This window comes from Pleurotus ostreatus, assembly GCF_014466165.1.
Source record: "Pleurotus ostreatus strain PC9 chromosome Unknown scaffold_8, whole genome shotgun sequence".
NCBI lineage: Eukaryota > Fungi > Basidiomycota > Agaricomycetes > Agaricales > Pleurotaceae > Pleurotus > Pleurotus ostreatus.
The window spans coordinates 478,000-504,443 of record NW_023503163.1 but is presented as its reverse complement, the minus strand read 5'-3'; the positions used below and the strand labels follow the sequence as shown (position 1 = coordinate 504,443).

Sequence of the window (26,444 nt, the reverse complement as noted above, 5' to 3'; positions counted from 1 at the left end):
TTCACCCCAATTAATCAAGCGGTGCTTTTCACCCCGTCTTTGACAGCTTGCCAAGATGGGCGAGAAGAGATAGCTTCGAACCACCTAGTGCTATCCCGTCAGTGCCTAGAAAGAGTAATGCCGATGTTGAGGAGGGTGACTCGCCTGTTGGCATTTGGCCTCTCCTGTAAGGCATTCACACCAGACGGAGGCAACAGCGCGCCGAAGGGGAGATGGAAAAGGTCTGCTAGAGTGAATTCCTAGTTTGATGTATTGAGGTAAAGGTTTTGATGCCAGGACATTCAACTCGCGACTCACATCGCCTCCAAGGAATTTCTGCTTGCTCAAGATGAGATCGTAGGTATCGAGATTTGCATTCAATTTCTCGGTCAAATCTTTTGCTTGCGCTTCGTCTGGGGTCTGCCCAAAGATGCTGAGGATCGTCGGTCAGACAAAACGGTGACTGTCAGGTAAGGGGAGCTGGCCTACGGCTTGAAATATTTTTCGATCACAACTCCGGAGGCATATGGATCGAAGTTACAGATCTCAACAGAGGCAGCTTGTTCGAACTTCGCCCAAGCCTGCAGGTCCTTTGGAATCAATTGCGTTCCCTGACCGCTGTATTTGGTCGCAAGATAGCGGGAAATAGCACGGCTCTCGTATAAGATGAATCCATCATCGTCCTTCGAGTATCGCCAATCAACATCGTCGTCTGCTAGTCGATCGAGCGGTCGCATCACTCACGATGTAAGGCACCTTTCCAAAAGGTTGCTTCTCCAAGAATTGGGGTGTCTTCTGTTCTCCTTTCCTCAAATCGATCGGCACGAGCTCAAAGGGCACATTCAACTCGATCAGCACGGTTGCTACCCTCTTGGTGCAAGTCGAGACGGGCGATCCGTAGAGTTTCAAGACCATGGTCGTTGGGTGTTGGATCTTGATGCTAGTCAAGGAATCTCGAGGCTGGGGAGGGGAATAATGTCCCTTTCATCAAGAACTGAGCAATATTTAAACCCTAGACTGACATCCGAGGATATAATCCAGAGTCTTGGTGTTTCTAGAAACTAAACATAGTGTACGGTCGACTTTGTAGATTGTCATGACCCATGACCACCGAGAACACGGTCGGCTATCGGTGATGACAACCGGTATGGGAGCGCCACCATTGCCTCATCATGTTATCACTGTAATTCCTCTTTCGCTGTCAATTAATGCCGTGGAATCACCTAGAGTTACTCTTGGCCATGGCCATGGCTACGGGTTATGGACGAATCTACAATAAGCTGACGTGAATATGATGACACTGCAGCAGGGAGATCAACGTTCTTCGTACTTGCTTCATAAGCCAATATGTCAGCATTAGACGTTCGCGTCAAAACATTGATGGCTGAACGATTGCTGACGACCCACTAACTGTGGGTAACCATTAACGTTACATCTTCTATAGTTCAGTCGTGTAATCTCCGGTGGGATTCCTCTCTCGCGATGTCTGTCCTAGCGTAGGCGAGTGAGAGCTGAACTTGATCAACCGTGTTGCCGGCTCCAGGTGCATAAAGAAAGTAGTTACAATATTACTAGAAATATGACTATTAAGGAGTGTTGGACATGTATCAAGTACAAATGCGGGATGGCAAACGAAAGCAAGTGTGCGCGACGAGGAACCTAGGAAAAGGGAATAATACATTAAAATGTCACCTTTGCCGCCGTGAGTTGCTACCATTCATAGGCGTCGAATATTCTGTCTGCCAAAGGATCTCGTCTAGTCGCTGTCGAGACGTATTCATCCGACTAGAACTAGTATGGACTCCCGACGGCACCATCCTTGTTGCATTCGACATAGTAGGTCCACCACTAGTGGATCGTATGGCAGGGCTGGCTGATTCGAATGGCGAGGCGGAGGTCTCCGATGCCGTTCGCCTCATCTTCTTCGGGGTAAGGCCATCCCTTGATGACGCTCGTAGCACATCGGCTCGTACGCCCTTCTCTCGTCCTCCGCTCCCGCTCTTCTTTGCCGCAGGCCGTAGTGCCGGCCGAATGGAGGGAATGATCTCCCTGGCCAACTCTCTGACCAGCACTGCACCATCCGTGCGACTCAACCGCTCAACCACTTCGTACAGTCCATATCTCTCTACTATCGCCCCGCGGTTGGGGTGAACATCACATACTCCCTTGAGAATTCGCAGTAAATTACGCCGAACAACAGCTTTGCTGTGATGGCTTAGACGATCAATGATACGGTTGAAGAATGCTGTAGATTTGGCGAGGAGGTTGGCGAGGGATGAAGAGAGGCGGGTCAACTTTAAAAACGGTTCAAGGAGGTTCTCAAACGAGTTCGCCTTGGACGATACGAAACATTTTAGGATGGCTTCTACAGCTTCGGGTTTGACTAGCTCGTCTTCTATTCGGGCAGGTTCGTCTTGCAGCCTATTCACCACACTATTCAGTCATCGGACAAATCATAAGAGGATTTGCATACCACGAAACGATAGCCTCGAGCGCGCTGACTTGGAAATATGGGTCGTCCAACAACTTTAGGTACATTCCTAATCCATCTTGCTGCCACAATAGCATACGGCAGCTCTTCCCAGCGCTGGCAAGATCACAAAGAATTGGTAAAGCGAATTGCTTCAGCGGGGAGCTCGTCTCGATGACTCGTCTCAAGCAGGGTATGATGCCTGCCTGGGCAGCTTCTTCTTGCCGTGATTTGTTGAGCCTGCACAGATTGTAGCATGTTTGGAAGATGTGATTTGCCATTTCCTGTCGCGTTCTATCAGCGGGGATGATTAGATTAAGGTTGGCTTCTACTTACTGCACTATGCGCACCCGCGCTTTGTTCGTCCAAGATGCGAGTCAGGATTTCTATGGCGTTGGCATTCTGCAGGACATCCAATAGGGTGACGTTCATGGACAAGTGCTTGACAGCCTTGAGCATGAGGACAAGACAGTCGGGTTCCAACAATTCGCAGGCACGCAATAGTCCTAAACGAGTTTGGCACCAAATCACCAATGGAAACTAGTTTCAATACTCACTGCGTATGATCTTTCGTGTCCCCATCGCATTACGAACGTGTATATCCGACTGGGAGACCTGTGAAAAGACCAACAGAATTTGGATGATCTTCAATTTCATTTCGGCGGCTGAACCTTCTCGGCTGCCCATTACATTGAGAAGAGCAGCTGACAAAGGATCTAATAGACCATCCCGGATGAACATGCGACAGAAGTCATTCTTCGTAGTGGGACTTTGGAGTTCGAAGACGCTCCCGATTCCGTTCAGGGCATGCACCACCAGATCAGTTTGTTCATTGTAATCCTCATCCAGGAGGTCAACAAGGACTTTCAGTCCTCGGCACCTGGAAGTTGTGTTAGTATCGACAACTAAAGGATAGACTATCGGCGTACGCAATAAACATCTGTAGAGTTAGAACAGAAGTGTGACACAGGAGTCGGATGAAATGTGAGGCTTCTAGTCGACATTCGGCGGAGTACTTCTTTGATGTGAAACCTACAACTAGTCAAGCACGTTCATATAGAAGCTGGTAGCACTGGGAACATACCCATCATCACAGGGATGCCACTTATTAAGCATATCAGCTAACGTGCCACTGGGAGGTAAATGCAACCACTTACCCAATCAAGCAGAAACTCTCCAAGAAACCGACATCTTCGTTGACGAGCTACGCGGAGTCAGAGCTGATCCACCGGTTTGACTCGCTTCTCTCACCATATTAATTACATGCAGGAGCTTCATAATCAACTCTCTGGAACATCTTCCTTCAAGTACTTCCAGTATTGCGAGCATACCGTGCGACGCTACGAATTGCACTTGCATCTCTGGAGTATCCGTCATGATATTGATCTATAAAGTCCTCAGGAAACCAGGTCCATAGATTAAATGTCAACTCACCAGCTGATCGCAGGCATCTCTCAACTGGAAGTCCGGAGCCGAGGGCGAGAGCTCATCGATTAATTGGTTTACCGCATTGCAGAGCCGTGCATGTTTATCGCGCTGGAGGTTGGCTTCCAAATCGTCCTCAGCGAAGCCTTCGTCAATCTACAACTCTAGGTTGAGCGTTAAGGTAGAGGTGGGAACAATGCGGCAAACCTCAGCAAAGGGATCTTCTTCGTCAGAATCCTCGTCACCAAGCTGGTACAAACGGTCAGGACAAACAGTGGCGGTTGAGTCTACAGAAGTTCTTACCCAAGACTTGTTAGACAATCGGGTATTGAGCTGCAGCGTCTGCATTACATGTTCGGCGGCTGGGAGCAGTAAGTCACACTCAATGATCACATGAGCAAATTAGAACACACCAGTGCTATTAGCCTTGCCAAACACATCTTCATAGTCTTCTTCCTCATCTTCTGCATACTTCCCGAATACACCCATCTCGTGCTGCCTCCGTCCTTCACCCCGACCCATTGACCCAGCTTCACTGCTTGGGCCGCTGCCGCCTCCATTGGCGAATGAGCCCATGTGAGATGAAGAGCGTGAGTGTGATGACGTCGCCCGAGCAGACGCTGGTCCATGTGAAGGGTGGGAGGGAATCTGCGAAAGACTCGGCCGTGAGGGTTTACGTTCAAGTGAAGGGAGCGGTGCGGATAGAGGCCCAGGAGATACATTATTGATACCATAGGTCTTAATGTCATCGGGATGGAACAGTCCCCGGCGCGAAGAGTTCTTCTTCTAAATCATCTTGAGACCCTGCTGTTAGAAGAGACGTTACTTATCAATGCTCACCTTGAAGTCCTTTACCTTTTCCTGTAACTTCTCCTCATCTTCGTCGAGGCCAAGATCCGAATAGTCCTCGGTATCACTCTCGATCCCAGTGACGCTGCCCATGGTGCTCGAGGTATTGCTATTGAAAGTCGAATCCTCCAGTATGACGCTCATGTCTGCGCGAGGTGCCTTTGCAACTGGCAAGGGGACTACATTCATGCCGGGGCTTCGGTTGGGTTTGATTGTCTGGGCATTGTCTTCTGGCTCAGGTTCGGAAGAAAGAAGTTGGGGAGACAGGGCGTGCGGAGGGCGAGGTGGTAACCCTAGATAAGAGGGTTGACGAGTTGACGAAGGCTGCGATTTCTCATCCTCGACTGAAGTGCGTTCGAGTGCTTGGGTGTACACATGAGTATTACGAAAACATAGTTGCTTGCGCTCACCTTGAAGCTTGCTGAATGAGATACCTTCCTCAAAGTCGTCGTCCCAATTATCTGTTTGTTCTTCGGGTGGCTGAAGTACGAAGGATGGTTGGATCTTCTCGGCAAGATTTATCCCTCCCATAAGGTTCATGCCACTGGATGCTTTCATCATTGGCTGAGACAATTTATATGCGGAATTGGATGGCTGCATATTGCCTGATGAGGACGAACTCGCTGAACTTGACAGAAGGACCGATTCAGAAGGACTCTGGTGGGCTTGGCTCGGTGTTGGAGAAACCGGGCGCGGAGGGGCGCGTGACGGGTGCTTTGACGGTCGCGACGGTGCTTTATCAAGATATATCAGCCTTGTCCACAAAGTAGATCGTTTACGCGCGTGGCGAAAGCATACATTTCAACGCCTCATTCCATTCTTGGACTTTCAGCACGGCTTCATCGTAGTTCCAGTTTCCGGCTGGCTTCAGTAATTTATCCTCGGTTTTGGCGGCATGCTCTCTGGAGTCCCGCTTCGTCTTCTCGAGGCGGTCGTCTACGTTCTGTCCTCCCATCCCCCGCCGTGCTCCAACGATCCAGGCGTGCTTGAGCAGACGTCGTGCGCCGACTCGTAGATTAGCATCCCGCTGGAAGCATGCATAGAGAAAGTCCTTGACTACATTTGAAGCACCTTCGGGAATGGGCGGGCAATCATCCTGGACGATTCGGAACAGCGCTGGCATTGGAGAGAGGGTGTGATATGGCGGATGCCCTTGAAGGAGCTCGATGACGAGGCATCCAACAGACCAAATATCCGAAGCCGTTGTTGCACCGCGCTGCTCGATCACCTCGGGGGCCACTGTGAACTATCAGTCTAACACGATCAGAGATAACAGAGATGTACGTACTCCAGTACGGGCTGCCTACAACCGCGTTTTCTCTGGCGCCTGACCCCGCATCGTCCCCGCCGCCGATCCCCAATCCCGCACCTCCACCTACAGTAGCCACACCAAAGTCCGCCAGCTTAACGCATCCATCTTTATTTGTGAGGATGTTAGCTCCTTTAATGTCTCTGTGAATAACTCCCTGATCATGGAGATACGCGAGCCCTTCCAGCACCTGTGCAATGTAGACCGCGACTAGATTCTCGGGAAACTTTCCGAATCGCTTCAGAATACCATGCAGAGACCCGTTCTCGCAGAATCTGGGCTCAAGGTGAAATGAAAGCAGGACAGGGTGCTGGCAATATACTTACTCGAGAATGATGTAAAGGTATTCGCGAGTCTTTACGAACCCCTTGTACTTGACGATGTTCGGGTGCTGTGGACGTAATGCTGAGTGGTGCACCTAAGTAATCTCGGGTCAAGGACGCACATTGAGATTCTTCAGAAGGTCTATCTCGGACTGCGAAGGAAGGTTAATACAAGCTAGCTGACGAGATTTCACGGCGCGCACCATAATTTCTCCAAGCTCAGACTTTGGAATATTGCTGAGCTGAATCTCCTTGATGGCGACAGTCTCGCCAGTGGCCCAATTGAGTGCCCCTAGTCATGTCCAATGAGCGCGACGGGCCCCAAACGCTCAGGGTGATATACACACTGTAAACCTGGCCAAAGGCACCCTTCCCCAGCGAGTCCCCAAGTTGCTACAGGCCGCGGCCGCTCAGTATATTGTATCTGTGGTGCGAAGCTGCTCACATAGTCATTTAACGTTCTTGAGCTTCCCACAGCTCGTGTGCCACCCGTTGATGATGGCCTTGATCCAGGAGTTGAATTCGCCATGGTCGAATGGTGTAAAGGAAAGGCAAAGGATGGTCAGAAATGTTGAATGGACGCGTCCTGCGCAGAATTCATTGCATTTGGGTCGTCTGGCTGTGAAAGAGGTAACCGTATAGGCGCCTGTCGGGAAACTCTATTCAGAGTTTAGCGCTTACGACTACTCATTCCTTCCGTTCATCCAGTAAGTCCTTTTTCACGGACGTCAAGCACGAGGGGGGGTTTTGACGAGTACTGCAGGACATGAGCGCGCAAGCAGGTGCAGTGGCGAGACGAAATGTGACGCGCTTCGGACGCGCCCCGCCGGTCACCAAAAATCTTCGCAAAAATCCCCGAACACTGCTGCCTCAACCACACGTCAAAAACCTCCTCGTTCGCGACATTGCGCCGTGTCGAATAATGGACCACTACTACAATACGCTTCAAGACGATCTCATGTATATGACCTACGTACACCAGGCTGCGCCGCCTAAACAACGGCAAATCCGTTTAACTTTCGACCCGAACGACCCGTACGCGAGGAATCGGTACAACCCCCCCGTCGGCGGGTCTCAGGTTGGGAGGAAGCCTGCACCATTGGTCACACCCGAAGACGTTATTCGTTTGGAGCGAATACAGATTCATACCATGGTGAAGGAAGCAATCGGGAGTAGGAACAATTTGCTACCGGCTATAATGGCCATACGAGCTTTGACGGGCGAAACGTACCAAGGAGGGGGGAGGCATTCGAATGATGGTATACAGATTGTGAAGGCCAGGAAGTCAGTCGGTGGGTGGTTGCGACCAGGAGTTCCCGTGGGGGTCAAAGTCGATCTCAAGGGCCCCGCGATGTACGATTTCCTCGGCACACTCGTTGATTTTGTCTTGCCTCGAATACGAGACTTCCCCGGATTCATCCTCCCCCCCGCTTCGTCCTCCGTCAACTCCCCTAATGCCGTATCCGGTGTAGTCTCATTCGGTTTACCTCCGGCAGCCATGGGCTTCTTCCCCCAGATTGAAGTGAACCAAGATTCGTACCCGAAGATGTTTGGCATGCATATTCACCTAGTGACGAATGCGACGGGACTTGGGGCGCAGAATCGGGCCAGGGCCTTGGTTTCAGGCTTCCAGATACCATTTATTAAAAAATAACGGTGCGCTTTTTTGCGTCTGTCCATGTAACTTTTACTAACCTTCGCAGTCGCAGGCTAGATGTTTAGTCACTAATTTCACTTCCATGACTTTGTCACATCGTATCTGTCGAATGCATCAGTACCTTTGCAATTGACCTTCACATCCTTCCCTCTTATGCGATGACCGCAAGTCCGGTTCCCCTTCACTACAAATTGTGCATCGTATGCATCGAGGACAAACTTCCGGCTCTTGATTTTCCCATACCGGTGAGCCAGAGTCTGCCAGACCATTCGCTTACCGGGCTGGCCAAGATTTGTGGGAAGAACGTCTGTTCTACCCTGACTCACCTCTAAAGCAAGCGTCAAGACTCAAGAACATCCGCGTTTTACCAAAAGGACATGAAGGTAGGTACGGATCACACACTGGAAAGATAGCGGATAAGCACGCCCCCGGCTGGCGCCACTTGAGGTAAGTACGTAGATGCCGCGTCCAGCAATGCCTATGAATGTGGTAGAACCGTGGAAGAGGTCTGCGTTAACCCTATGTGCTCGCTTGCACCGTCAACCTCAACTACGCCGAGTGCTCCCCTGGGGCTTCGGAAGCGCAAGCTCAACTACGTTATTTCAAAAAAACACCATGAGAAGATCTGCTGTCTCGCCACTAGCCCCAGTGCTCCCAGCCCCGAAATTTTGTTGTCAGGCCCTGTTGCGCGTTGCACACAAAACAAGCTAAATTTTCGCTGACATAAGGTGCCAGGCCAGGTTCGCCCTCCTTTCTGATGTGTTTTTAAAGTTCTAATCATCGTAACTGACGACTGAGGGGCGTACCATTGAAGTAGAAATCCCTCTCTCGTCTTGTTGCTTCATTTTCCTCTAAAATGCAGTTGCCTCTCGACCTTCGAAGCTCCCAAGGGTGATATGAACACTCGGCTAAACAGTACTTGGAGTTCCATGGAGCGCTCGCATCGCGCCAACTTTGCACTTGTGATCAATTCGACCCTAAGTCGCTACTTCTCATGGAAAAGCACCCCTGTAATCGCGTTCACCCCGAGAGCCCGAAGGCGCGGCTAGCGCGACTTATATGTTCTCCCCACGTTCAGCATTTTTCACCCCCCGGTTTCTTTCCTGCACTCACATCGTACGCCTGCTCAACACTGGAGGCCGTGCTGGAAGTAAGACATCACGCAAGGTGACCCAGTTCTGAAGAGCGCCTATAGGACGGGATTCGGAGGTACGTATTGGGATGTCTCAGATCGTTCGGAACATAAGCTCACATCGGTCACCGGTCACCAGCTTTTGTCTCAAATTTTTGTGGTGTGTAGCTGCGTTTCTCTTTTCGGACTGCATTTATAACAGCGATCCATGAAGAATAACCTTCTTCCCTACCACTACGTCAATATGTCGGACCGCATTGTTATTCATAATTCGTACGTTTCGTTACGTGCCAAGGCCAATTGACGTGTTTTCTCATATGCGATACCTCTAGGATGGGAGCTGCCTTCATTGGCTGTGTTCTCGCGTCAGCGTATGTATACCCACATCCGAGCCCTCGATTTGCAGCAGATTGACCCAATCGTTCTCGGTAACCAGGCTGTATGGCGGTGCGTAGTTCGACATTCACCGGCCCAAAAATACTTTGCTTATTTACGCGTGTTCAGTGTCGACCATTCAAACGTTTTACTATTACAACAACTACGGTCGCGTGAGTCCGCCACTTGCCCTAGATACTTCATCGTTGCTAACAATCCCCTTCCCCTTTTTGCTGATAGGATCCTATACATATCCGAGCCCTCGTAAGTCCTCGGACTCCGCCCGGTCTATGGATACAATACGCATTGCATAACAACCTGTCTTAGGTTTTAGCCGTGTGGATTTTCGACACGACCCATCAAGTGCTAATATCACATACAGGTGCGCATGCTGCATCCTCCGTTTTGGCTTTGTTGTTGCTAAGTTATACGCGTAGTATACCACTATGTCATATCCAACTACTTTAACCCATTGGCTCTCATGGACATGGTTTGGCGAGTAGCCTCGCTTTCACCAGCCCCGATGTCGTACTGATTCGGTATTCACATTAACAGGAGTATCCTGGTAAGCTCTTGCTTCGTGACTTGCTTCGCAATTTTGTTGACGGCTGGTGAAGGTTGAGGTGTTGTTCAACGTACGTCTTTTACCGACCTACGTCCCATCCCCCGAACGCGACTAAAACCGTCCTATTTAGGGTTTCATCGGTTTCATCGTCCAAAGGTATGTCTTTGGTCTCCGCTACGCGTGATTAATCACTGAAAAATACTAGTTACCTGACGTATCGAATTTGGCGCCGTGAGTGCACTCGCACCCCAAGATGACACTTGCTTACATGCCAAATTCCCAGTGAGCAACAAGAAGATTTGGGTACTTTGCCTCATTGTACGCCTTGCCCTTCTTGTGCTCATGTCGGACCTGCGACTAAACTGCCTTTCCTCTAGGGCCCATTCGTTCTGGCAGAATTCAGTAAGATAGCTCCGTTTTAGATGTGCGCAACACATTCTGATTTCTTGCCCTTCCGTTAGTTTGCTCAGTTGGTACGTTCTATTACTGGCACCTGTTGATTTTCCAATCGTGGACTAATTTCGTGAATTCAAGTCTTCACTGTCATGGCGTACGTCCCCCTCTAGAGTATCACTCGATACCCAATTTTCTTACCCTTACTTAGCCTGCAAATGAAGACTTTCGGAGAACTGACTGCGCTCAAGGTATGACTACTCTCTGACATAGCCTATTGTCTACTTACCCCTCATCCAAGGGACTTTCAATGACCGTCAACATCCTCGCCGCAGTTGGCGATCTCTTCATCTCCATTTGCTTGGTCTACATGCTCTATCGTCGCAGAACCGGTTACAAAAAGTAGGCATTTCGCTTGAATCCTGTGTAAATGGGAATCCCTCATCACCGTTACTAGGTCCAACACCATTATCAGTCGCTTGGTGAGGCCCGACCTTTCTGATTGGCACATCCTGAGGTTGCGATGCTAATCCCATCTGAATAGATTATCTTCACTATCAATACCGGCTCGCTCACCACGCTCTTCGCCATCGGGTCTCTCATTTCCGTTAGCATCCTCATACATGTGGTGCATATCTTCGAGCTACTGATCCCACCCTTCTTCATAGATCCTGGTGTGGGATGATACCCTCATCTACGTCACATTCTTCTTCTGTATCGGTCGACGTACGTCCATTCCCTATGCTTCCATTCTCGATGCATCCATTATTAATGTCGTGCAAATATGAAGTGTACGCGAACACCTTCCTGGCCACCCTCAATGCGCGAAGTATCCTTCGCAGCGTCGGTCAGGATGACGACGCCAATACCATCCACCTCTCCGGCGCCAATACAACTGAGGAGGCTATCGGCATGTCAAAGGTGTGCAGCGCAATTCGTCACTCTTGTGTGACTCGCTGGCTAATTTCTACCCTTTAGGGTACGAGGCCCAGGAACATATCTATTCAAATCGATACAGCGCGGGACATCCTACGTGATGACGATGATAGCAATGTAAGTCACGTCCCGCGAATGGCCGTACGTATCTTATACGCTATTTTAGACTATGAAGGGCAAGATATCGTCGTCTTAAAGGGGCGTTCGATGTGCATGATAGACCTCGGTATCATTCCGCCCCGCAAAAACAAGTCACAATCGTTCAATCTAGACAGTCATTCAGCATCCGTTCGGCATTCATTCAGGATTTTGCCAATTATTCAATATGTATCATATTTTTTATCAAGGAACCTGTCAATGCTTTCCGGTAACATAGCGCACCCAATGGAATCAAATATTCCCTCGAAAGACTTTCTGATGACCGTAGTAGGTGTTGGCGCTTCGTAAGTAGAGGTCGTGCCAGATGTCCTGCTCGCCGCATGAAACGGTTCTCTACCGGATGAAGGACTTGTCTGCAAATCGCAGCCTCCACATCTTTGCTACCTCACCTACAAACGCTCGCCTTCACCTTCAAGACTGCGCACATTGTGAGGTAATTCCAGACATAACACTGATCTCGCGTTTTAGTGCCTCGACTCGGGTCCTTCCATTCCATCAGCAGACGTTGAACTCTGAGTGGCGCCCGTCGTTTCTCATCCACGATATATACCCAGTTAGTAGCTTGGACCACTCCCAATGTCCGCGAAGCAAGTTGACGCCCGCCTCGCCTCAACAACAACTGACCGGTACTGACACCCCTCAACTGAATGAATTGAAGAATCTCAGGATTCTCCAAAGAGTTTCCCGCGTCTTGAATCATCAGCATCCTTTTGGCATTCATTCGACACTCAATGCTTTGCTTTACACAAGTGTTCAAATTCAACATCCAATCAATGTCCAATGTTTTCAGGCCTTGTTGGAATATTCCAGTCCTTTGATTCAAATTGGTAGGCGACCGCGTGAAACTCTGACTGGCCGCAGTCACTTTGATGGCCTTCCGGTCTTCTTGATGACGGTTGTGGGCGCGTAGTATCGCGACAGACAAGGGATTTGCAATTCCAAGTGAGGTGGCAGAAACCAGAAACCATGAGACATCTTTAAATTACGGTGTGCTCGAGTCAGTGATGCAGGGGCCCCTCAAACAACCTCAAGTGCAGTCTTTGCTTCGCAGGACATTGAATTTGAGTGGTCGTTATTTTCACTCTTTGCGTCTCGGAGCTCAGAGTCCTACCATCAGGGTCCCCCCGCCAATCCCGCACTGTACCACGTGCGCCCGATCAGATTTGGCCGCCTCAGCCACAGTCCATATGCACAGAGCCTTGCGCACTTGCGGCTTAATCCCAATCCACCAGGACACCCCCTTCTCCTTCTCCACGCTAACCACGAAAGGCGGTCTAGCGTCCATACCGCCTGTTCATCTCCAAGTTTCACGGTAGCGGCTCTACGCTAGCAGTACTCGATTACTTGCTTTCGCCCCGCAATGTGTTTATGAGCCTGCATTGACAGCAAGTTTTTATCACATTTCACGACCGCTACATCCCGGGTTTAAGAATCTATCATTGAATGGAAGTATAGGATGGCGTCCCTAATTACCCGCCTACGGCATCGCGGTAACAATGCCAACTCGCCCGTGGAGGAGGAACCACCGCCTCCAACGCCCCAAGAGACTCCCGTTCCTTTAGTCGCGCAGAAGATCCATCCGAACCTCGAGATGCTCGCGGCAGAATTGAGCCCGCCGCCGCCTTCTGATGTCACGCATATACATACAATCACGACCGAGGACAGGAATCCTCATCCTCATCCTCATGGATTAACCCCTCGTCGGCACCCGTCGCAGCGCAGCATACTCACAGCGACAGCAGAGCGAGGGTCGACCCCAGAGTCGCGGCCGCTCAGTACCAGCACCCGTTCTCAACGCAGGAAAAGCCCGCGCATACGAGTATTTCAGAGAGCGAGTCAGCTCAGCCCCGGCTCACCTCCAGCCTCGCTGCCCAGCACGCCCGACCAAGAGGTGTACCGCCCAAGTTCGACGAAGCGGTTCGTACGGGGACTTGGTCTGGCTGAGTTTGGTGGGACGGAGTCTGAGTCTGGGAGGGTAGGCTCGTCGGAAGGCGCGCGCTCAGATGATGTGGTGGACAGCCCGACAACAAGCACGTCCAGAGGCCACGGCAGGCAGAGAGACAGCAGGTCGACAGGTACAAGTTCTTCGCAAGGGAATTCGCGGCCGGGTTCAGGATCCAAGCACGCGGCACGTCCACAGTCGGCGTTCATGGCAAGACTCACGTTGTCTGACGCTGCGAATCACCCCCCGAGTCCCTCTGATGCTCCTACACACTCGCGCAGCATCTCCGAAACAACGTCGCAATACGAGTCCGCGGTTGCTTCGCTGAGATCGTCGCTGCGGAATTTCGAGGTGCTGCATGAAGCTGAAATCGAACACCAGTCTCCCGAATCTACTCAGGTATCACCCCCACGCACACCAGGCCCGAGCCGTGCGCGCCATACAGAAACGCCGAATACGTTTGGATTTGCATCACCAGCGACATCGAACTCGGCGAGCGTCTCTGCGCGACCTCCTTTGCCTCCCTTTTCTGGCCTCAACTTTTCAATCCCTCGCAGGCGTAGTCATTCTGTGGGTTCTGGGTCGGGGTCACGGTGGTCGCTCCGTAAAAAGCGTTCGAAGTCGTCCAGCGGCAAAGAAAGCGTCGACGATGCTTCACGAAGCCGAGAACAACCCCCCGCTGTCAGCGAGAGTTCTCGATCATCCTTCCCCCACGATAGCAGTAGAATGTCGAGTCCACATGGCACCAAGGCCAGCAAAAGGCGAGGCAGAAGTTGGAGCCGAAGTCGGAGCAAGATCTCTCAGAGTCACCGCAGCCAAAGTAGCAAACGCAGAGTCAGCGCAGACTTGAGTGCGCGCCAGGCAGCGGCAGCGGCAGGTGTGACCTGGGAAGCAGACGTTGCGCATGAAGTGCTGAGATATCTGGAATTTGGGTCTGGTTCTCAAGGGCTGGAGCCAAGCCTGAGCGTGACGCGTGACGAGGTGAGTACTATCGGGCGCTAGTCAGCCTCGTTGTTTTCTGCGTGCGGGTGTGCACGCTTTGCCTCACCCCGCCACGCCCCTCACGCCGCATTCCCCTCTTCTCCTTCACAATCTCCCGCAATACTCATCTTCTCTCTTTTGCCAGCATAGACCAGGACCCGAGGACGCAAGCTCATCCTCGTTCCCCATTGGAGGTCAGCCATGCAGTTGTTTCATCCCAGGGGAAAATAATATTCACGTTCTAGCAGATAATTTATCATATACCCAGTCTCGCGCCCATATATATCAGCAAAGGCCCATCGATAACACTGGCATCTCTGCCACGACGCTTCACTCTCCCAGCAGGCGGACGGACAAGGGTAAGGGGAAGGACATGCAGCCAGGATCTCAGAACACCGTCACTTTTACCGATCATGATCGAGAAGGAAACACTGGCAGTGGGAGCAGCTCACGAGCAGCGCAGAGCCAGAGCTCGTCCAGCAAAGGCGGGGGTTCGGTTGGTCGAAAGTCATCACCCCCAAAGTCTGCACTGCGCCCCCAGGTCGCCACATCCACCTCCTTACTCCAGCCGCCGACACTCGAGCTTACCCTGCCTACGCCAGATGGATCTCCAGGAAGGCGCAGCGCCAGCGAGCCGTCGGCACCACCGCTACAGTCAGCCCTCAAGGTTCCTGGTCAGCTCAGTCGATCGAACACTTCGGGGAGTAAAGGAAAGAGGAAGGCGGACGATGTGGAGGTCACCCCGCCCAAGGACCGAGAGGGAGGCCGCGCGAAGTTTGCAACCGAACCTCGTTGTGAGTACCTCACCTCAAAGCTGTTATCTTCGAATTTCGGTGTTTTTGTTTTACGTAACGAAACGTGTGGGCAGACTTGCCTAGTTATTTCCTTCCTTTGTATTCCCCACATCTCTTCTGGTGGCTGACATTCGTTTCCATTTAGCCCACCGCGCTTCTGCCAACTCTGGCTCATCCTACGCTCCTTCATCCTACCACCGCAAACGCGCCCGACTGTCGATATCCGAGAACGATCGCGAAGGAAACTTCAGCACGATATCGAGTCGCAGCTCGTCAGCCAATCCCCAAACACCAGCCCAGACGCCTTCGCGGGCTGCTTCCCGAAGCTCTGCGCGAGCGACATCCTCACGCTCAGTACCACGTTCGCATCCCGGTCAGCCGCATCGCCACGGGCCACGACGGAGTATGTCTGAGATATCCCAGACCTCTATCCCGATAAGTGCCCTCATCTCCCCCCACGCGCCCTCTATATCCCAGTATTCGACGACGTTCCACATGCGTGATCCGAAAAGACCGCCCAAGCCGTTCGAAACGCCGTGGTCGCTGCGCCTGGCGACCCCGGGAGAGCCTGGATCCGGGTCTCCCATACACGCGTGGATGTTCTTCATCGGGTTTATCATTTTTCCGTTGTGGTGGGTTGCGTCGTTCTGGCGCATCCCGAGAACGCGGAAGATGGGCGGCACGGACGTGGAGAAGGCAGTTGTGCTGGATGACCCGCAAGTGGAATTCGGTGAGCCGGCCCTCTTTGTCGTTGGTACTGGAGCTGGATTTGACCCTCGTCCCAGATGCGAAATCGTGGCGGTTTCGATGTCGAATCATGACGGGCATCTCTTTCGTCACCTACATCCCATTTATCGTCCTCGTCGCTATTTTTGCACGTTAGTGCATCGTCTTAAAGCTTATTCGCTATTATCCTCAGCTTTCGTCTTCGCTTCGACATCCCCGACCGTCGTGTTTTCATCGTCCAGCGCGATACCCATTAGACATTGGCTGTCGATAAGTTATTGCCCCACCACCATCACCACCACTGCTCGCAAGCACCAAGCACCAAATCCAACTTTCGTCACCAAACGGACCTCCCATACATTCATTTGTTCATACTGCCACTCGTTTCAAAATTACATACATGTTGTGTTTCTACTGTCATATGCTTGGACGCTATCTTGCTGTACCTGCCTATGCATCCGTAGAGTAGTTCCCCTAATAATATGTGCCATATTCATCAACACAAAGTGTTTGTTTACTTTCAGAGACCCTGGCAAACACAATACTAGCGCGCTGCCAAACCCAAACAAAGGCGACCGCTTCAGCAACGCCGACGAGCAGAGTGACATTATCCAGCTTCTGTACGTCCTTTACGTCTACATTCGCACTTTCAGCCGTTCTGATCTTATACCGAATTTTCCAGCTATTTCTACATTAACCGAAAGTATGAATCGCCCAGGTGAGTGTCTACGGCCGTATGCACATAATTCTTCTTACATGCCGTTTGTTTTACATATGTGAAGGCCAGCCACAGCAGCGACCACCGAATCTCCCGAACCCCGCCCTCGCAGGTCAATTCCGACCGCCGTATCCCAGCTATGGCATGCCGCCACGGAGCGTCGGTGTGCTGCCAGGCAATTTTGTTCCAGGACTGCAACGTACGCCCACAACGCCGAACGTCGGACCGCAAGCGTCGCCCGCGTTCATCCAGCAGCGTGCGCAGAACAGCTTCACCTCGTTTCCGGGGGGACTAGGACAGCAGATACAGCAGCAGCAGCAGCAGCAATCGTCACAGCAGCACCAACACCAGCAACAGCAGACGAACGGCACGTCGAATTCGATGCAGACGCATTTATCGCAGACGCCGAGCTTGGGGGGTGCGCCATCGGTGTCGTCTGCGAGCGAGGTGGGACTCGATCCGAATGATTTCCCCGCGCTGGGCTCCACGCCAGCCAACAGTAGTTCGAATGGCGCGAATGGAGCGACGGCGAGTTATGCGAGTCAGGCAGGGACGGGCGGAGTGGGGACATCAATAGCACCGACAACGACAACGAACGGGGGGAATGCCAATCAGCAAAGCTTCACGCCAGAGGACTTTCCTGCGTTAGGGGGGCAGTCGCAAACGCAGTCATCACACGACAGTCTTCCACATCCTCCAGGACTGAATGGGTTCCAGACGTCAGAACAGCATCGGCAAAATTTACTGGGATCGTTGGGTGGTGTGCCAGGCGTATTGAACTTGTCACCAGCACAGGCACGGAATGCGCATCCGGGGTTTCAGGAGTCAGACAAACAATCTCGGGTTAGCTCTCATGTGAGAATTATCGCGACTTGCGTAACTGATTGTATTACCAGAATAACTACGCGCTGAAGCTGAACCAGGCGACGCATGCGGCATGGAATTCACCGACACCTGCGTCTCAAACGCAACAGGCGGGGTTCCCTGGTCAGCAACAACAACAAAATGGGACGCATCCACCGCAGAACCAATCCAATCACCTCCCTCAACCTCCACATCTTAACGCCCCTCCTGGCGTCCCGCTTCCGTCATCGCTTAATATAGGTGGAGGCGGAGCAAACTCGTCAAATCCTCCGGGAACACCGTTTGCTGCGAATGGCCTGGCGTCTGAACCGCATGTACCGACGACGAACCCAACACCGAACACCAACCCCTCGAGTCAAATAGGGTCAACACACCACCCGCAGACACCCGCGCAACAAGTACTAATGAGCGCAGCGGATCGGTGGGGGCTCCTTGGGCTACTGGCAATGATAAAGAATGCAGGCACGGACATTGATCATGGCCTAAGTAGTATAGGTACAGACCTCGGCACGATGGGGTTGGATATGGGATACTCTGGGTGAGTCTGCGATAGGGCGTATTGACATCCCCGTTCCCTCGTGTCTTATCTGGTGCTCACATATGTGATGTAGTAATCTATATTCAACCTTCATCACACCTTGGGCAGATCAGTCAGCTGCTCATACTGTAGAGCCGGATTTCCACCTGCCTGCATGTTATGCTGTACAAACGCCTCCCCCTGGACCCGCTAAGGCTGCTGCTTTCAGTGATGAGACCCTCTTTTTCATGTTCTACTCAAGTCCGCGCGATGCACTGCAGGAAATCGCCGCGCAAGAGCTGTATGTGTCCTTTGTTCTTCTTCGTCCTCGCTCATAGTTAATCGGTTGCCATCATTTATAAGCTATGGCCGCAACTGGCGATACCACAAAGAGTTGCGGTTGTGGATTACGAAAGAGAGCAACAACGTCATGGTCCAGAAGGTGCCAGGCGGCGAGCAGGGGCAGTACACCTACTGGGATCCGGACATGTGGCAGAAGGAGCGGAAGGAGCTGACTGTCCTATACGCCGACTTGGAGGAGAAGAGCACACCCGCGTTCCTACCTGGCTCATCAGCGGTCACACCCCCCACTGCCCAAGGCCAAGGGCAGCAACAACTGCAACAACTGCAATCGAGCCAAATTCAACAAGGACAGGGGATCCAGCAAGCACAGCGAGCAAATTTCCCTTTGAGCTTGGGAGCGATGTAATTCTTTATTGTTGGACACAACGATTAATTTCACCCTGATACAATATTTCCACCCATCACTTGCAGGGCTCACATAGTTTCTTTCCGAACGTTGTATCTCTAAATACCTTTACTATCAATCTGAGTTTCACCGCGTCGTTTCATCGCGCTGTCGTATATTACTGACCGTGGGAATTCCGTCTATACCCTTAGCTCGATTTGGTCTTCACTCGCTTGGCCAACCTAATCAGAACTCGAATCTTGATCATGTCTGGTTAACGAGCCCGATAGTTGCGTCCTGTATAACTTACTCGCAGAAACGTCTTCGACACCCTCGGAACCAGGGTTATTGTGTCATTCGGTATTCTAATCTCGATACTAGTTTGGTTGAACACCCATTGGCTCGACTCGGCCACCTGCGCCTTGGAGTCGGATTGTAATCTCTCTTTGAATCGTAGCCGACAATACGGGACGGTCATCTGCTGTTTCCAATTTTCAATTTAAGCCATCTGGTACGCCAGCTTGGATGCAGCTTCTTAACCCCCTTCACTTACGATGTCTATGTACAGAGGCGTCGCGACACCCTACGTACACGACGAAATATACATGCCGCCGTTGGCTTGCGCAGCACACGCCAGTCACTCCCTCAGGTGTATTACTGGCCTGCCTGACTCGTTGGTCGACGTAGATGCCTCTCGGTATGCACAACTTTCGCGCAGATGGTTGTACCAACTTCATTGTGGCGACAGCCTGGCACTATCCTTCTACTGCATAGGTTCTTTGGATATATTAGATGTCCTGAACGAGAAAGTCAACATGATCACCCGAAACGAATGGAGAAAGTGGTTCTGGGAGCAGCAAACCAGTACAACCCATGTTATCGTGCCATCTCACGCACGCACTTACATATGTTGCCCACAGGCGGGCCTCACGGTAGTGGTTTCAAACCCAGTTCCTTCATGACAGGTCAAGGCCCTGCGTCTGAGTTTGTGCGTCGCGGAACGAGGCAATCTTGTCCTACTGTGTATCTACTGACGCCGAGATGCTCCAGGAAGAATCGCCTGAATATAGTTGCCCTCACGTCATTATGACATATACCGCTTTGTTATCACTCGCAATCCTACGGGACAACTTCGCGGGGCTGGACCGACGAGGAATTGTAGCGTTTCTTCGTGGTTGCCAGCGGGAAGATGGAAGGTACCTCAACGACACGCTCGGCCATTATTCAATCCTTACTCACTTTGCTATAAACGTAGCTTTCGGACGACACCACAAGGCACGGAATCCGACCTTCGCACCGTGTATTGTGCTTTTGCCATCAGCAGCATGCTGAACGACTGGTCTGGTGTCGACGTTGACCGTGCAAAGGCTTTCATTGCCTCATGTAGGGTGCCTACGATTTGATCCCTCTCGCATTTTACTGTCTCTGATTCTCCGCCTCTGCCGGTTAATATAGACCTACGAGGGGGGATATGGCCAAGAGCCATCGTGTGAGGCTCAGGGTATATTTCATATATCTCCTGCGTCACTCCGCCTGTATCTAATCCGCACTAGGAGGTACAACGTACACAGCGATTGCTTCTTTGTATCTGGCGCCACGATCCGAAGGGGAAGAACCGCTAACTGCAGCCGAACGCGAGCAGACTATCCGTTGGCTCTCCAGCAATCAAGATGAATCAGGAGGATTCCGAGGGCGCACGGGCAAGGCAGCAGATGCCTGCTATTGCTTTTGGTGTGGGGCTGCCTTGAGGGTACGAGTGTTTTTCCTGCTTATTTCAGTCTCCCTGAAGTCCAATCTAGATACTTGGGCGAGATGATCTAGTCAACGGCTTAGCCTTGGTCAAGTTCCTGGACAGGTGTCAGTTCAAGTTTGGTGGGATTTCGAAGGCACCAGACGAGCATCCGGGTATGAATACTTTCCATCATATCCGAGATTGTTACTGACGGCGATTTTTAGATCCCTACCACACTTACCTGTCATTGGCGGCCATAGCCATGTATCCCCCTCCATTAGGGGAATCAGGAAGTAACACCTCGTGGCACTTAGCTCCCATCGACCCGCTGTTAAATGCGACCCAGGCCACAGCTCGTTGGATTCGAGACCACGTTCCCTAGACGTTTTAATGAGCCTCTTTTCGTATTTATGGACCGTGCTATGGACAGATACCTGATGAACTCGTGTAATTGCTTACATGTCGCGAAGATGAATCAACCTATTTCGGAATTGGATATCAAGGTGTACGGCGAAACATGATGCCTTGAGGCTCGATCCCCGCCCTTTATCGCGGAGTGTGTGTCGAATTAGGGCTCTCGGAGTGTTAAACCCAAGCTTCGCGGGCGCGTTAACGTTTCAACCAGAAACTCGAGGAGTGGCTTGAGCGCCTTATTCCCACATAGCGCGAGGTGTATCAATGTGACGGACTCGAAGCTATGATAATTGTTACCGACGGAGATTCGCGCATTTCAGTTGTTCACAGGTGCTATCTCGAATCTAAGTCGCTGTTTCTCCGGAAATCTGGTATGGGAACCTGCAGCTAAGCGCTAAGCGTTCGAGAAGTAAGTTCACGTGATTAGGCGCCCAAATATTCTTGGTTTCTGAATTCCACCCTAGTGCGCACAAAGCTCATCACCGTCGTCTCTTACCGCCTCCCCGATTGTTTCACGATGGACCGACTAGAGTCATTAACGAACGCTGTCTCGCAGATCACACTGTACGACATCAAGTCTATGTACAATCAGGTTGGCTCTGAAGCTGTATCCAGTCTGCTTCTCTGGATGGCTGATAAATGCTCGCGCTGTCATACTAGGCAAAAAATGTCGTCCTCAACGTTACGGAAATGGAGGCTAAAGTGCGGGAGGCTACCAATGATGACCCTTGGTGCGTGATGGCCCAGATATATAGCGGAAAACTGCAGTGTTCATCTTGTTTGTTGGCAGGGGAGCAAGCTCGACATTAATGCAAGATATAGCGCAAGGGTGAGTGACGGTGCGACTTGTATCCATGAAGGATATGAATAACGAGCTTTGCAGGACCTTCAATTTGTGAGTACTCTGCCCGCGAGCGTTGGCCCACCCAATGAATATACTACTACTAGCCAACAATTCAACGAAATCATGCCTTGCATATACGCCCGGTTTATGGAGAAGGAGGCACGGCAATGGCGACAGATCTACAAAGTCCGTATGAAAATCGAGAGTCACAGTTCGAACCATTCATTAATGTCCATCAGGCTCTTCAACTCCTTGAATACATCATCAAGCATGGAAGTGAACGCGTTGTTGATGACGCTAGATCCCATATCTCTACCATCAAGATGCTAAGAAATTTCCATTACATTGACGAGAAGGGGAAGGACGAGGGGATTAATGGTAAGTCTCTCATGTAGTGCATGGTGCGCGGTGCACTGCTGATCAAACACCCGTCAGTTCGCAATCGTGCCAAGGAACTCGTTGAGCTCTTGTCGGACGTAGAGAAAATACGCACGGAACGACGAAAGGCGAAGGCCAACAAACATAAGTATACTGGCACTGGCAATGACGGCTTTGGGGGCGGAGGAATGAGTTTCTCTAGTGGTGGCAGTCGCTACGGTGGGTTTGGAAGTGAGACAATGGGATATGGTGGCAGCGGTGGCAGCGGTGATCGTGGTGAGACGATTGCTCCAAGTAGAGTATCTGAGGCACTAATGGTACTTCTAGACTACGGCTCCTATGGAGGTTCCAGTAGCAGTGGTGGATTCAGAGACGACACACGTAGGGGTGGGTTCGAAGAATACAACGCTGGTGATGACGAAGAGGTGAACCCACGCGCCTCTACGTCTATACGGACCCCTACGCGCTCGTCGACTGCATCCTCTGTCACCGCGAAGGCGAAGGCACCTGCACCCGCGCCCGTTCAAGAAGTTGATCTACTTGGCGGGTTTGGAGATGACGATGCGTTTGCTACTCCTGCTCCTGGTTTTTCCGTAGACAAGGCGCTCCCCGCTGTCGCGGCCCCTGCAGCTCAAGCTGCACACGTTAGTCTTGATGGTATTTGTGCATCACCTGCCTGTGTTGAACCAATACTAATGGGCTTGTAAACCTAGATGACGATTTTGCAGATTTCCAAGCTGCTCCTGTGTCTCCAACGGCCGCAACTATGAGCACAACACCCGCACCGGCGATGACTGCCAAACCTAACCTAATGCAGATGTTGGGTCAGACCGCCACTCGCCCCGCTATCGCATCTTCGCAGCCAACTATACCAATGCAGCCGGCGTTCAATGGGATGGGGATGGGGATGGGTGGCATGGCCGCGGGCTCGGGTCACCGACAGAATCTCTCCGGGTCCTTCAGTCCCGCAGCCCAAACTACAGCACCAAATTACTTTGGCGGTGCTCCTATAAAGCCTTCTACAACACCTGCCATGACGCCTGTCGCAATGAATCCATCTCGACCAGGAGTTACCTCTGCAGCAATGACGCCCACCTCGACCTCTTCAAGTAAGGGTGGAGCCAACTTTGACGATCTGTGGTCGATGTCCCTCGGATCGTCAGCGAAGCCCGCCACTAGTACTGCGTCGCAGAGCAAGTCGATCAAGGATTTGGAGAAGGAAAAGGCTATGGCTGGGTTGTGGGGAGCTGGTGGAAAGCCTCCTGCTATGGGGGGTTCCTCTGCATTCGGTAACTTTGGCAGTGCTACGGGCGGGTCGGGTGCTGCTAACAACGGCGACGATGACCTGCTGCTGTAATCGCTATAGATATGCTCTTTTCGTCACGTCGCAGCTTTTGCGTAATTTTATGGGGATAGTACCTAATAACGTGCGTGCCATGAGGATCTAAGTACTTGGGCCTCTCTCCGCCCACACTGTTCCGCTTGCAGTTCCAATATGTGGTAGCTCGACGCATGCCGACCATTGTGATACCGGCCCAAGGGCGTGTATGTTTAGAACGCCGCAGTGCCAGCACAACCGAAGCATGCTGTTTGTGGGCTAGTCTTCCCACCGCCGGCATCGACGACCGTATGGTCTTCCTAACGGGTCGCCACGAGACAGAGCTTCTTTAACGTTGGGGCTGTCACGACTCACGAGGACTTACAGTCGCCGTCTTGAACCTGAACCATCAGCGCCTTCTGGCTGAGAATATGGGGTTGGCGTACTTCTTTTTCTGATAACTGGCTTCCCCGTGGCTCAGGTGAGCTCTTCTGCATCTGGTGCTCGGTTAAATATATTTTGATAGCGGATGTGGAGAAGGACCTCATATAAACCCTGGACCGAACGCCGCGTGTGTGACATCCTCCCTCAAGATTCGCCGCGAAATGCTGTCGCAGAGGCTTCTACTGGCTCTATTGAGCTTCTTGGTGCCCGCATCCGCTTTGTGGCCCCTCCCCAGACAGATCAGCACAGGAAATTCAACGCTCAAGCTTGCTAGGAACTTTGACATAAAAATATCACTCAGAAATGCGCCAAAGGACCTCCAGGACGCTGTATCGAGGACCAAAGGCCGCCTCCAAAGTGACAAACTCGAACGCCTCGTGGTGGGGCGAGGAGGTGCCGATGCCCAGGCCGTGAGGGGCGGGAGGGCGACGCTAAGCGGTCTGACGTTGTCGTTGCTGGATGGCGCGCCTGTGAGGAGCATCTCAGAGGAAGCTGTAGTCGATGTGGTGAGTAGAAGCGAAGGATATGTGCTGCATGTGCCCAGCGATGGCTCTGCTGCCGTTCTCCGCGCGAACTCTACCTTGGGGCTGCTCCGAGGGTTGTCGACATTCGAGCAACTCTGGTACGATTCAGATGGGACAACCTACGCGTTGGGCGCGCCCATTGATATCACGGATTCACCAGCTTATGTGCGTGTTGTCATTCACTCGCCTAGTATAAACCTCATTATGTGCTTGGGTTTATAAAGCCTTATCGCGGGTTCATGCTGGACACTGCACGGAACTTGTACGTGGATACTTGGTGATTGATGGCACGCGTTGTTGACGCGTTCACCAGCTTCCCATTGTCAGACATTAAACGGACGCTTGACGCAATGAGTTGGGTGAAGGTGTGTTGCATTCACAGTTTGTGGATCCTACCCACTGACCCGTTCATCCAGATTAACACGTTCCATTGGCATGTCGTGGACAGCCAGAGCTTCCCCCTCGTTGTCCCTGGGTTCAAGGAGCTGTCGGATAAGGGCGCATACAGCCCAACTTCTGTGTACACACCAAGCGATGTCAAAGACATCATATCCTATGCCGCTGCGGTGAGTCCGGTGAACTGCTTGTGGGTATCACTCTGATTAGCCACAGCGAGGCATCGACGTGATAGCAGAGATTGATACGCCAGGGCATACCTCAGTAATTTCAAAATCGCATCCTGAACATATTGCTTGCCCCGAGGCTACACCTTGGGGCTCCTTCGCCAACGGTCGGTTAACTAATCGTTTCAACGTCCCTATGTTGATGTCGGACTGTTCTCCCAGAACCTCCTGCTGGTCAATTGCGACTGGCGTCCCCGGGTACCATTGACTTTACCACCAAACTAATCAAGGCTGCATCCAAGATGTTCTCGTCGAAGTTCTTCAGCATCGGCGGTGACGAAATCAACACCAATTGCTATAATAACGATGCGCAGACACAGACAGACCTCGCAGGAAGAACGTTCGAAGAAGCGCTTGACACTTTCACGCAAGCTACTACGGGTGCATTGAAAGAAAATGGCAAGGTGCCAGTCGTCTGGGAGGGTTAGTTCATCCCACATCGTTACGTTTTATCCGTTGACAATCGACAACTCGATAGAAATGGTATTGGAGCATAATGTGACTTTACCAAAGGAAACTGTGGTCATGTAAGTTGTGTGGCAGCACATCGTGATGGTTCATACTCACGGTGGTGTGTAATGGATTTTGTTTAGGGTATGGATATCTTCGGAGCATGTAGCAGCGGTGGCGCAGAAGGGATTCCGATTGGTACATGCGGCTTCTGACTTCTTTTACCTGGACTGTGGCGGAGGTGGATGGGTGGGCGATTTCGCATCGGGCAACAGCTGGTGTGATCCTTTCAAAACGTGGCAGAAGGTTTGTTACTCGGCATTCATTTCCGCCTCCCAACTTATGAAAAACTCCAGTCCTACTCATTCGACCCTACCGCCAGCCTCACCGCTGAGCAGGCTAATCTGGTTTTGGGTGGTATGTCCTTATTGCCCTTTTGAAATGAATTGTGTAATGAAAAGGACCCGACTTGTAGGCCAGCATTTACTTTGGACCGAACAATCAGGTCCTGAGAACCTGGACCCTGTTGTGTGGCCTCGCGCTGCGTCGTCTGCTGAACTATTCTGGACAGGACCCGGTCAAGACGCTGGCGCCGCTTTATCCCGTCTTCACGACGTCGCCTATCGCATGAGGAAGAGAGGCGTGAACGCGATCGCCCTCCAGCCACAGTGGTGTGCTTTGAGGCCAGGGGCTTGTGATCTGACAGCTTGAGGAACCTGTTAGTTTTCGTCACGAACGAGAGCAGAATTAAGTACCTTCTTGGACATGCGCAATATATCTCAGAGTCGTTGCGCCTTCTGGCGGTCTGCAGTAATCGCCAATTCTAAATGACACGCTGCCACTGCACCTCAACTGCAGGTTGCGAAGTTGGCGTCGCGACTGATCAATACTTCATTGAGTAGCCACTGCACTTGT

The 26,444-nt window shown here is 51.7% G+C and overlaps 9 protein-coding genes across 9 annotated transcripts; 6 read left to right on the top strand and 3 right to left on the bottom strand.

Annotated features, from left to right (window-relative positions):
* Positions 1–14: 14 nt before the first annotated feature.
* On the bottom strand, positions 15–894 carry PC9H_010475 (uncharacterized protein; the record flags this gene model as incomplete). Its single annotated transcript, XM_036779968.1, has 5 exons — positions 15–84; positions 145–239; positions 298–412; positions 469–662; positions 724–894. The coding sequence occupies 5 exons, from the start codon at positions 892–894 to the stop codon at positions 15–17; spliced, it is 645 nt and encodes a 214-aa protein (XP_036627351.1).
* Positions 895–1,667: 773 nt separating this feature from the next.
* Positions 1,668–5,284, bottom strand: PC9H_010474 (uncharacterized protein; the record flags this gene model as incomplete). Its single annotated transcript, XM_036779967.1, has 14 exons — positions 1,668–2,400; positions 2,453–2,733; positions 2,786–2,955; positions 3,007–3,329; positions 3,379–3,481; positions 3,534–3,553; positions 3,607–3,653; positions 3,701–3,835; positions 3,884–4,030; positions 4,082–4,123; positions 4,178–4,236; positions 4,288–4,660; positions 4,715–5,085; positions 5,134–5,284. 14 exons carry the CDS (start codon positions 5,282–5,284, stop codon positions 1,668–1,670), a joined length of 2,955 nt encoding a protein of 984 aa, XP_036627350.1.
* Positions 5,285–5,498: 214 nt separating this feature from the next.
* On the bottom strand, positions 5,499–6,884 carry PC9H_010473 (uncharacterized protein; the record flags this gene model as incomplete). The annotated part of the gene is made up of 8 exons (XM_036779966.1): positions 5,499–5,962; positions 6,012–6,050; positions 6,093–6,307; positions 6,359–6,423; positions 6,478–6,507; positions 6,559–6,647; positions 6,703–6,748; positions 6,801–6,884. 8 exons carry the CDS (start codon positions 6,882–6,884, stop codon positions 5,499–5,501), a joined length of 1,032 nt encoding a protein of 343 aa, XP_036627349.1.
* Positions 6,885–7,121: 237 nt separating this feature from the next.
* On the top strand, positions 7,122–8,009 carry PC9H_010472 (uncharacterized protein; the record flags this gene model as incomplete). The annotated part of the gene is made up of 1 exon (XM_036779965.1): positions 7,122–8,009. The coding sequence occupies one exon, from the start codon at positions 7,122–7,124 to the stop codon at positions 8,007–8,009; it is 888 nt and encodes a 295-aa protein (XP_036627348.1).
* Positions 8,010–9,388: 1,379 nt separating this feature from the next.
* Positions 9,389–11,609, top strand: PC9H_010471 (uncharacterized protein; the record flags this gene model as incomplete). Its single annotated transcript, XM_036779964.1, has 23 exons — positions 9,389–9,417; positions 9,477–9,515; positions 9,581–9,591; positions 9,649–9,692; positions 9,760–9,783; positions 9,847–9,901; positions 9,957–10,047; positions 10,075–10,084; positions 10,137–10,154; positions 10,215–10,240; positions 10,290–10,315; positions 10,368–10,402; positions 10,462–10,486; positions 10,546–10,557; positions 10,619–10,634; positions 10,689–10,728; positions 10,779–10,879; positions 10,935–10,959; positions 11,022–11,084; positions 11,146–11,203; positions 11,268–11,398; positions 11,456–11,530; positions 11,580–11,609. 23 exons carry the CDS (start codon positions 9,389–9,391, stop codon positions 11,607–11,609), a joined length of 984 nt encoding a protein of 327 aa, XP_036627347.1.
* A 1,419-nt stretch (positions 11,610–13,028) lies between these two features.
* PC9H_010470 (uncharacterized protein) lies at positions 13,029–18,823 on the top strand (the record flags this gene model as incomplete). The annotated part of the gene is made up of 10 exons (XM_036779963.1): positions 13,029–14,495; positions 14,641–14,689; positions 14,744–15,289; positions 15,435–16,019; positions 16,075–16,167; positions 16,698–16,733; positions 16,798–17,576; positions 17,630–18,135; positions 18,209–18,415; positions 18,478–18,823. The coding sequence occupies 10 exons, from the start codon at positions 13,029–13,031 to the stop codon at positions 18,821–18,823; spliced, it is 4,614 nt and encodes a 1,537-aa protein (XP_036627346.1).
* A 533-nt stretch (positions 18,824–19,356) lies between these two features.
* PC9H_010469 (uncharacterized protein) lies at positions 19,357–20,916 on the top strand (the record flags this gene model as incomplete). Its single annotated transcript, XM_036779962.1, has 9 exons — positions 19,357–19,499; positions 19,551–19,666; positions 19,723–19,794; positions 19,857–19,998; positions 20,058–20,190; positions 20,258–20,303; positions 20,356–20,552; positions 20,602–20,707; positions 20,759–20,916. 9 exons carry the CDS (start codon positions 19,357–19,359, stop codon positions 20,914–20,916), a joined length of 1,113 nt encoding a protein of 370 aa, XP_036627345.1.
* Positions 20,917–21,465: 549 nt separating this feature from the next.
* On the top strand, positions 21,466–23,527 carry ENT3 (Epsin-3, clathrin recruitment and traffic between the Golgi and endosome; the record flags this gene model as incomplete). Its single annotated transcript, XM_036779961.1, has 9 exons — positions 21,466–21,540; positions 21,609–21,679; positions 21,739–21,777; positions 21,832–21,843; positions 21,897–21,978; positions 22,032–22,170; positions 22,228–22,446; positions 22,498–22,827; positions 22,884–23,527. 9 exons carry the CDS (start codon positions 21,466–21,468, stop codon positions 23,525–23,527), a joined length of 1,611 nt encoding a protein of 536 aa, XP_036627344.1.
* A 566-nt stretch (positions 23,528–24,093) lies between these two features.
* Positions 24,094–26,240, top strand: NAG2 (N-acetyl-glucosamine-6-phosphate deacetylase; the record flags this gene model as incomplete). The annotated part of the gene is made up of 10 exons (XM_036779960.1): positions 24,094–24,621; positions 24,681–24,718; positions 24,770–24,821; positions 24,873–25,022; positions 25,069–25,186; positions 25,242–25,502; positions 25,558–25,606; positions 25,673–25,835; positions 25,886–25,946; positions 26,005–26,240. The coding sequence occupies 10 exons, from the start codon at positions 24,094–24,096 to the stop codon at positions 26,238–26,240; spliced, it is 1,656 nt and encodes a 551-aa protein (XP_036627343.1).
* Positions 26,241–26,444: the final 204 nt, after the last annotated feature.